Source organism: Tupaia chinensis, unplaced genomic scaffold (genome assembly GCF_000334495.1).
Source record: "Tupaia chinensis unplaced genomic scaffold, TupChi_1.0 Scaffold000283_2, whole genome shotgun sequence".
Taxonomy (NCBI): domain Eukaryota; kingdom Metazoa; phylum Chordata; class Mammalia; order Scandentia; family Tupaiidae; genus Tupaia; species Tupaia belangeri.
This window is the reverse complement of record NW_006159767.1, coordinates 545,996-555,776: the sequence shown is the minus strand read 5'-3', so window position 1 is coordinate 555,776 and position 9,781 is coordinate 545,996. Positions and strand designations below refer to the sequence as shown.

Genomic DNA, 9,781 nt, shown 5'->3' with positions numbered 1-9,781 from the left:
GACGCGTGTGCATGTGTTCCCAAGATCCCGACAGGAGAATGGAGGAGAAGGGATTGCGGGGTAACCATCCCCCCTGGGGGGTGATTTCTCGCTTTCTGTCTCTATGTCTCTCTCTGTCTGTCTGGCGAGCACATGCGCCCTGTAGCAAAAACCTCTCCAAAAAAAAATAAAAATAAAAATTATTATTTTATTGAACTTTATTTATTTACTTACTCACTTATTTAAAATTTGGCCAGAGAGAGAGTGAGAGAGAAGAGAGGGAAAGTGAGAAAGCAAGCTGCCAGGTCTGGGACTCAAACCACAGTCAGCCATATGGGAGTCCAACACCTTTAACCACCACGCCACCTGCTGGCCCCCATCTTAAGTAGCCAGATGGAAACAGGAGAGAAGACTGCATTTTTTGCCACCAGGTCCAGGACTCAAACCGCAATGGGCCATGGGGGAGTCCAGCACCTTAACCACCATGCCACCCGTGCCCCCTAGGCTTCCCAGGTCATTGTGCGGATTCGCTCCGTAGCATGTGCAGGAAGGGTTAGGGCGGTGGTGAGCCAGCTGCACCGGCAGGCCGGGTGGGGTCGGCTTCCCCCAGGGACACTCACATCAGAGCTGCAGCTCAGGCCCTCGGTCATTAAGAGACTTCCTGTTCATTTCTCTGCAGCTGGTGACCCTGCTGCAGCTGTGGGTCATCCCCTTGTATTTCACCATAAAGCTCTACTGGTGGCGGTTTCTGTCCCTGTGGGGCATGTTCTCGGTCATCACCAGCTACATCCTCTTCCGAGCTACCCGGAAGCCCCTGTCGGGCAGGACGCCGCGGTACGTAAGCCACTGCTCCCCAGAAAGCAGATTAGGTCTCCCTGTTCCTCGGCGAGGTAGGGGCGGTTGCACTTCCTGCACACCGCGTTCAGCTTGGGGAGGTCAGCGCCACCTGCTGTTACTTCGCGCTTCCTACTTCATGGCGCGTCCGCCAAGCCTGTGAAAGGCATTGCAGACCTTAGGCCAGGTGAAAGAGAAGTGAAACTATGGTCTGAAATTTCTAGCGCATTCTTTGCATGTTTATTTTTAGCTCGGCCTGTTGCTTCATTCCTGTAAGTTGCCATACACATTTTTTAAAAGAGAGATTTTTGCTGTAGGGCGCATGCACTTGCCAGTGAGACAGAGAGGGAGAAAGTGAGAAAAAGTCCCACTGGGGATGGCCATGCCGCAGTCCCTTCTTTTCTGGTCTCCTCTCAGGATCTGGGGCATGCATACGTGCACATGTGCCCTGTGTCAGTTTTCAAGCCTCTGGGGCTGGGACTTGAACCATGGTTGGCCACGGGGGAGTCTAGTGTCTTAACCACTACACCCCCTGCTGGTCCCTGACTTACATTTTAAATAATGAAAGTTTGTGTTCCAGCCTGGAAAAAGCTAATATAAGGGACCAGCAGTTAGCGTAATGGGTATGTCACTGGACTCCCATGTAGTTGACCACAGTTAGAGTCCTGGACCCGGTGGCTTAAACTCATGCCAGGCGCGTGTGCATTCGTGCCTGAGATCCCGAGAGGAGAATGGAGGAGAAGGGATTGTGGCGTGGCCATCCCCCCTGGGGGGTGATTTCTCGCTTTCTATCTCTCTGTCTCTGTCTTTCTGGCCAGCGCACGTGCCCTATAGCAAAAACCTCTCAAAAAAAAAAAAAAGCTAATATAATGGACAAGGTATGGCTCTGGATTCTCACATGGTCAACTATAGTTCAAGTCTCAAACTCGGCAGGTTGGAAATCTGGGTGCATGTGTGTGTGTGCCCGAAGTCCTGAGAGGAGAGTGGAGGAGAAGGGACTGGGGCGTGGCCATCCCCGGGAGCAGATTTCTCACTTTCCCTCTCTCTGTCTCTCTCTGGTGGGCGCACACGCCCTATGGTAAAAACCTTAAGCCACTGTACAGTGGATTCCAGATGGGAGATCACATTTTGTATGCTGTGACAATGCTCAGTGAATGAATGCTAGAATTAATTAATCAGTTAACTAATTTTAAAAAACTTTAGAATTCTAACAAGACCACATCAGACTTTTTGACCCTTTGAGAAGCTAAATTGCAAGGTCCTGGGAAATAGGTTTGTAATTATCTAGTCTCCCAGGGATCAAATTTCCCCTCTAAAAATAGGGGAGACAAACATGAACGTTCCCTTCTAGTCCAGAGAGGAAAAACAGCGAGAGAAATCGGATAAGTCAATGGGACGATAAAAGCCGAAATTCGAGTGCACGAATTCAGGTTCGTGAGTATTTTTACTTAATGCCACTCTGGAAGAGTTTGGGGATGGCGTTAGACCTTCCAACTGGCCAGCTGGGGGTCTGGGCGCCTTCGCGGGCCGGCTCACCCACCCTGAGGTGGACGCATGGCGCCGTCGTTGGGCTAGGACCTGCACAGGTGGCAGAGTTCCGGGCATATCAGAGCCTGCTCGCCCCCACCCCGGGCACAGTCTAGCCCGTATTCCGGCGAGAACGGTTGTGTTCCCGCTGGGTAACAGGCTCCGCAGCTGCATGCTGTGTTTCTGTAATCAGCTCACTTAATACACAGGAGTCTGCAAGAACTACCCAAACGCTGGGACCAGTGGACGGCGTAATGATTACATCGCTGGACTCCCATGTAGTCGACCACGGTTCGAGTCCTGGATCTGGCAGCTTAAAACCCACTGTGTGTGCCTGCCCAAGATCCCGAGATTCCTGCGCCCGCTGCGCACCCCTGGAATGGGACAGGAGGCCACCTGGTGGGACAGGGTGTTAGCACAGGGGCCTCGTGAATTGGCAACTTGAAACCAAGAAAGAGTTCACGGTAGAAATGCTGAGAATCAGGGGTCCTCACCCGCAGGCCTCAGCTCTGTACAACCCCGTGGTCTGTTAGGAACTGGCCCACCCAGCAGCAGGCAAATGGTGGCGGGGCACGAAGCCAGCGATCCTGGGGAGGATCGTCTTCCACAAAACCAGTCCAGGCCCAGGCAGGCTGGGGACTGACTGTTACTATAATTGACAATGCCCTTCTTTTTTTTTTGGAGAGGTTTTTTTTCCACTATAGGGTGCGTGCGTTCGCCAGACACACAGACACATAGAGACAGAAAGCGAGAAATCACCCCCCAGAGGGGATGGTCACGCCGCAATCCCTTCTTCTCCATTCTCCTCTCAGGATCTTGGGCACCGGGACCTTGGGCGCGCGCGCACACGTGCCCGGCGTGAGTTTTAAGCCACCGGGTCCGGGACGTGAACCGCAGTCGACTACGTGGGAGTCCAGTGACATAGCCGTTATGCTAACTGCTGGTTCCTGACAATGCCTTTCTCAGGCTAGCCCACGTGTGTTTAAATCACAGCGTCTCCACGTCCTTCCGACTGGGCCTCAGTTAAGCAGCATCTTCGGAGTCACAGGGGACCCTCAGGTCGGTGACACCCTGCAGCCTTTTGCAAAAGCTGCTGCCGCGCCCATGCTGGGAAGGGGCGTGAGCGGCCAGGGCCCAGGGCTTGGAGCGACTGGACCTTACCATATCCCTGAGCCAGGCTGAATGAGGGTTGGGGTGAAAGGCAGGATGAGGAGGGCAGGGGAGGGGCACCGGCGTGAGCACATGCCAGCCACGCCTTTGCCTTCTCCCTTCCACCCTCTGCTTCCTGTGGGCACTGCCCCTCTGCTCTGGCCAGCCAGGCTGGACTCCCCGCAGCCTCCCAGGGCCGCCCAGGCATGAGGGAGTCATGTGACCCTTTTTGCGTGTTTTTTTGTTTGTTTGTTTTGGTTAAGAGCCTTGACTGTCAGAGGAGAGGGAACAAGCAGGTAAAGCTTCCTTCTAGAACACCCACTCTCGCAGAGAACCGGCCTCCGAGGGGGTCACACAAGCCTCGGGACGCACAAGGACCATCTCTACAGCAGGAAACAGCGGGCTGATGTTGGCCTCTTATTTTTTTTAATTATTGTATTTATTTATTTTATGTATTATGATTATTATTTTAAAATTTGAACAGCAAAAGACAGAGAAAGAGAGAAAGGAAAAGTGAGAAAGCAAGCCACCAGATCTGGGACTCAAACCAGTCCAGCACCTTAACCACTGTGCCACCTGCTGGTTCCTGGCCTGTCATTCTACGCCCATCCTGGGGGAGGGGCTCTTTGGGTGCCTGGATGGGGCAGGACTGGGGTCACTACTGATATCCCTGTAGGGCTGGGTGAGGGGCAGCGCAGCAGCAAGGCCGACAGGCTACTGCCCCTTTTTGCTTGCATTCCCAGGGAGCTCCCACCAGAACCACTCTAAGCTACCCCGGGGCCGAACTGAAGAGGGAAAGAAATCCAGGTGGCAGACAGGGCCAGCATTCCTGAAGGCAGCTCTACACGAGGGAGGGACTGAGGCCAATAAGGAATCGACATGTAGCTGCCCATGTAAACACGTGTGCTGTGTATGGAGTGCTTGCGGCTACTATATTAAGTCTGGGTCCTTTTCAGGTTAATTCATATATTGGATTGTTGTGAAAGTCATGACGTGGTTTTCTCCGTTTCTACACAAAAAATGCTTCATGACTTTTCTGACAGCTCGGTGCTTTTGTTCCGTATAGTGTGAAATAAATCACATTTTAGAGACTGTAAACTGGTTTATAACAACGGCTGGGAACAAGAAAGCCTAATACATTGCGTTCTGTGTTTCTCCCCGTTTCCTGCCCCACAGACTGGTCTACAAGTGGTTTCTTCTCATCTACAAGCTCAGCTATGCGCTCGGCGTCGTGGGCTACCTGGCCATCGTGTTCACCATGTGTGGGTTCCATGTATTCTTCAAGTAAGTGTCCGCGAGGGCGTGGCCGGCCCCACGAGCTTGCTTGGAGCGCTCACTCCCTGTTCGCTCTGTCTGTTGGCCCTACGTTTTCCCACGCACACTTCTCTAGTAGATAGTCACATGTATTGTTCCTGGGAGCCAACAGAAAGGAAGACAAGTGCTACAAACATTTTTTTTTCTTTTTTTGGAGAGGTTTTTGCTATAGGGCGTGTGTGCTCACCAGCCAGAAAGAGAGACACAAAGCGAGAAATCACCCCCCAGGGGGGATGGCCACGCCTCAATCCCTTCTCCTCCATTCTCCTCTCGGGATCTTGGGCACGCACACACATGCGCCCGGCGTGAGTTTAATCCACCGGGTCTGGGACTCAAACCGGGGTCGACTACGTGGACGTCCAGCAACATAGCCATTATGCTAACTGCTGGTCCCCTACAAACATTTTTTAAATTAAGTTTAAAGAGAATCTATACTTGATCTGCAAATGTAAAATATCACCATTGAAAATGGACCTGTAATTGTAGTCATTTTTACTGAAGGACAAGTGTACTGAACTTCCACAAAATCCTTGTTTCCATAGCTTCTCTTTGTATGTATTTTTTAAAGTTTGCCATAGGGTGCGTGTGTGCACCAGAGAGAGAGAAAAAATCACCCTCTGGGGAGTGGCCATGCGCAATCCCTTCTCCTCCATGCGCTTGAGTTTTAAGGCACGCATGCACATGTGCCTGGGGTGTTTTTCAAGCCGCCGGATCTGGGACTTGAACTGTGGTTGGCTATGAGGGGTCAGAACCTTTACCCCCATGCCTTAGCAGGCCCTCTTCCTATGCATCTTCTTACAGCTGCGCCATCTGGTACAGAAGCTGCTCGCTCATGTGGCTCTTTAGCACGTAAAATATCAAATAAGGGGTTATCGTTAGATAGATATAATTCTATAATTATAGACATATAAATTGATAAAATTTATAAATGTCTTTTATTTGGATTTGAAGACTTAGTATAAAAATTTTCCTATCAATTACATGTCAAAATGATAGTATGATTACATGTTGACATGATAATATTTCAATGATAGTATGGGAGAGATTAATTTCACCTGCTTTATTTTTGCATTTTTAAAAAATTTTGTTATAAGATGCATGCCAGAGAGGTGGGGGGGAATGAGAAAGCTCCCCTCAGGGGGAATGGCCTTGCTGCAACCCCTTCTCCTCTTGGGACTTTGGGCACACATGCATATGCACACACACCTGGTGTGTTTCTCAAACCACACATTGGCCATTCAGTATCCAGCGCCTTAACCCCCAGGCCGCCTGCTGGGCCCTCCGTCTACTCGTTTAAAGCAGCTACCAGAACAATCAAAATGACAGCGATGGCGGTGTTGCTCCCCAGGATCCATGAAGCCCCTTTCTCAGGAACAGCTGGGAAAGGAGGAACAGCGTTTGGAAGCAGAGCGCAGCTTGGTGTCATGGCGGTGATGCGCTGATCGGGGGAAGCCGGTTCCCCGTCAGCCTGAGACACGCCCGGTACACGTGAGAGAGTCCCAGGTCTGATGGGCTGGAGACCTAGAGGGAAGGGACCGTGGCAGACCAGAACCTGTCTGTCTGTCTTTCTCACTCTTATATACACACATACATGCCTTATCATCAATAACACAATAATACAATAATACAAAAAGAAAACATGGGCCAGTCCGAGGTGTGGTGGTTAAGGTGGCTGAATCCCACATGGCCGACTTCTCGGTTCTGTTCCTGGACCCGGCAGCTTGGAAAACACACCAGGTGTGTGTGCGAGGGTGCCAGAATCCTACGAGGAGAATGGAGAAGGGATTGCTGCATGGCCATCCCCCATGGAAGGTGCTTTCTCACTCTCCTTTCCTTGTCTCTATCTGGTGAGTGCACACACCTTCGAGTAAATTAAGAAAAAGAAGAAGAGAAAGGAAATTGAGAGAGACTTAATAGAGTAACATAAGAAAGTCTTGAGAGAAATTATAAACCAGGGGAAATCGTGTTGGTGCCTCAGACTGTGCCGTCTGTAGGGCCTGGTGCCGAGAGGGTGTGTATGCACACACTCAACAGTAACAACAACAAAAATTTTTTTTAACGTTAAAAAACAAGGTTATTTTCTATGGAACCACAAGTTTATTACTAATTTTTTTTCTTTTGAGAAATGTTTTGCTTAGGGGTGTGTGTGCTCACTGGAGACAGAGAGAGAGAGAGAGAGAGAAATCACCCCCCAGGGGAAATGGCCACTCTGCAATCCCTTCTCCTCCATTCTCCTCCTGGGATCTTGGGCACGCACGCACACGCACTCAGTGTGAGTTTCAAGCCGCAGGTCTGGAACTCGAACTGCGGTCGCCCATGTGGGCGTCCAGCAACTTAACCACTCGATCATCTTCTGGCCCCATTACTATTCTTTTTATCAATAAGATTCTAAGTACCTACTGCCTCAAATATGGACAGAAGGTACTCTTCATCCCCACCACCGTCCCCACTGTCTTCATTCTCAAGAATACCCCGGGGAACAGCAGTTAGCGTAATGGCTATGTCGCTGGACTCCCACGTAGTCGACTGCGGTTCGCGTCCCGGACCCGATGGCTTAAAACTCAGGCCGGGCGTGTGTGCGTGCGTGCCCAAGATCCCGAGAGGAGAATGGAGGAGAAGGGATTGCAGCATGACCATCCCCCCTGGGGGGTGATTTCTCGCTTTCTGTCTCTATGTCTCTCTCTGTCTGGCTGGCTAGCGCACGTGCCCTACAGTGAAAATCTCTCCCCAAAAAAAAGAATACCCGGGTGAATCTTGAAAGTATAAAACACCCCCCTGTGCTTGACGCCCCACCTCCCAACATCAAAAATTCTGTACCCTTGAAACCTACAAAGCTCCCAGCCATCAGCACTCCCTCCACAACCTAGCAGAACACAAAGTCAGACGAATGGTCCAGAGACAGACACCCAACTCTTCTCCACTCCCCACTCCCTTCCCCGAGTCAGTCGGACCCCACCAGGTGCCCCGCTGGTATTTCAGACAGTTTTTCAGATGTAACAACAAGGAACAAAAAAAAAAAGGAGGTGATCACAGAGACTCCTAGTGTATTCGAAATATATTCAACTTGTAGAAACGGTCCTGTGATGAGGACGCGTCGCCAGGACGGCGTAGCGGAGGGTAGAAACGGAGCCCGGTTCCTGCCTTCGTTGTGGGCAGTTGTCGTGTGAAGACAACAGCCTGTTCTAAGTCTCCGTGTTTCCACGTGCCTCGTACGTCTGTTAGGTGAGATGGAGTGTTTTAAGGCATTCTGAGATTCTCACACCTGCTGTGTTGTCCTCTCTTGAAAAGCTCTTCGAAACTGCTGCTCCTCAGATGCCCCCAGACAGCGAGGTCTTTGGAGTTGGGCCCTGCATCAGTGCATGGCAGAATCGCTTTTGGTAATGCCATTCGATGTCTAGGGCTGAGTGGTTCTTAGAGCTAGCAGCTGGAATCACCTGGTCTGGGGAGCTTCGAAAAATATTGCTGCAGAGGCCAGCGGGTGGCGTGGTGGTTAAGGCACTGCATTTCCACGTGGCTGACTATGGTTCAAGTCCTGAACCTGGCACCTTGAAATGAACACCAGCGTGTGGGTATACATGCCCAGGATCCCAAGAGGAGAAGGGAGGAGAAGGGACTGCAGCACGACCATTCCCCAGGGGGTGATTCCTCACTTTCCCTCTCTCCGTGTCTCTCTCCAGAGAGCGCACACTCCCTATAGAAAAAAACTAAAAGTAAACAGTGCTATGGCACAGGCCTCAGAGACCCTCGGGATTGCACTGGGCGTGGCCCGGGGCGGAGCTTCGTTCAAGCTGCCAGGTCTGTCTGTGGGCAGCCAAGGGCACCCATGGGTCAGAGGCAGCCCTCGGGAGTGTCTGAAGCCTGTCTCGAGCCTTCCTGGCCAGCCGCAGGGTCACAACAGTAACACACACTCTGCCATGCTGAAGTTACATACGGAGATCTGGGGCATTCTGAGCTTGCCCCGGACCTGCTGGGAATGCACACGCACCTGCGATTCTGGTGGGCGGGGTCATGGCGGGAAGACCCTACTGGAGGTGCCCCATCCCGCGCCTTTCTCCCTCTGTCCCAGACGAAATAAATAAGCTTAGGGGACCAGCAGGTAGCATGGTGGTGAAGGCACTGGACGCTCCCACATGGCTGACCACAGTTCAAGTCCCGGGCCTGGTGGCTTGCTTTCTCACTTTACCTCTCTTTCTCTGGTCAAATTAAAATAAATGAATGAAGAAGTAAAATTTAAAAAAACATAATTTTTTAAAGAAAAAAGAAAGCAGCCTTTTTAAAAAAAAATAATAATTTTCCATGTGCACCAAGTGCTATGATTTCAGGGAAATTTAGAGAATTTTAAGTTTGTTTGTTTGTTTAAAGAAGATAATGGGGTCAGCAGGTGGCATAGAGGTTAAGGCTCTGGACTTCCATGTGGTCAACTGTGGTTCAAGTCCCTGACCCGACGACTTGGAACTCACATCAGGCACATGTGCGTGCATGCCCAAGGTCCCAGGAGGAGAACGAAGGAGAAGAGATTGCAACGTGGCCATACCCCCTAGGGGGGTGATTTCTTGCTTTTTGTCTCTCTGACAAGTCCACATCCCCTGTTGCAAAAATCTCTTAAATAAACAAATAAATAAACTAAAATACAAAATAAAAGGAGATAAACTAAACGAACAAACAAATAAATAACAAAAACCCATGAGGCTGCGTTAGGTACCACAGCAGGAGAGAGTCCCCAAGCTCCGGCCTTCCCTGGCTCTCCAAGCCCAGCCTCATTTCCTCTCCTGTCGTTTTCAACAGAATCAAAGCCAGAGCCTCCATGGACTTCGGCCTCGTGTCCCTGTTCTACGGCCTCTACTACGGAGTCATGGGGAGAGACTTCGCCGAGATCTGCTCGGACTACATGGCGTCTACCATAGGGGTGAGTGCCGCTGTCATCCTCAGAGATGCCCATGGCCCCTTACGTGTGCCGTTTCCAGAGACGGCCGAGCCC

At 51.0% G+C, this 9,781-nt stretch overlaps 1 protein-coding gene across 1 annotated transcript in view; it reads left to right on the top strand.

The window, feature by feature from the left end:
- The first annotated feature begins 558 nt into the window (after positions 1-558).
- The window catches only part of RNF175 (ring finger protein 175), a 31,546-nt gene continuing 22,323 nt past the window's right edge, over positions 559-9,781 (top strand). Inside the window, exons 1-3 of the mRNA XM_027772575.1 lie at positions 559-813; positions 4,666-4,773; positions 9,589-9,709. Of these exons, the coding sequence (XP_027628376.1) occupies positions 743-813; positions 4,666-4,773; positions 9,589-9,709 (300 nt within the window). The 5' untranslated portion in view covers positions 559-742. The remainder of the gene's footprint in view (positions 814-4,665; positions 4,774-9,588; positions 9,710-9,781) is intronic.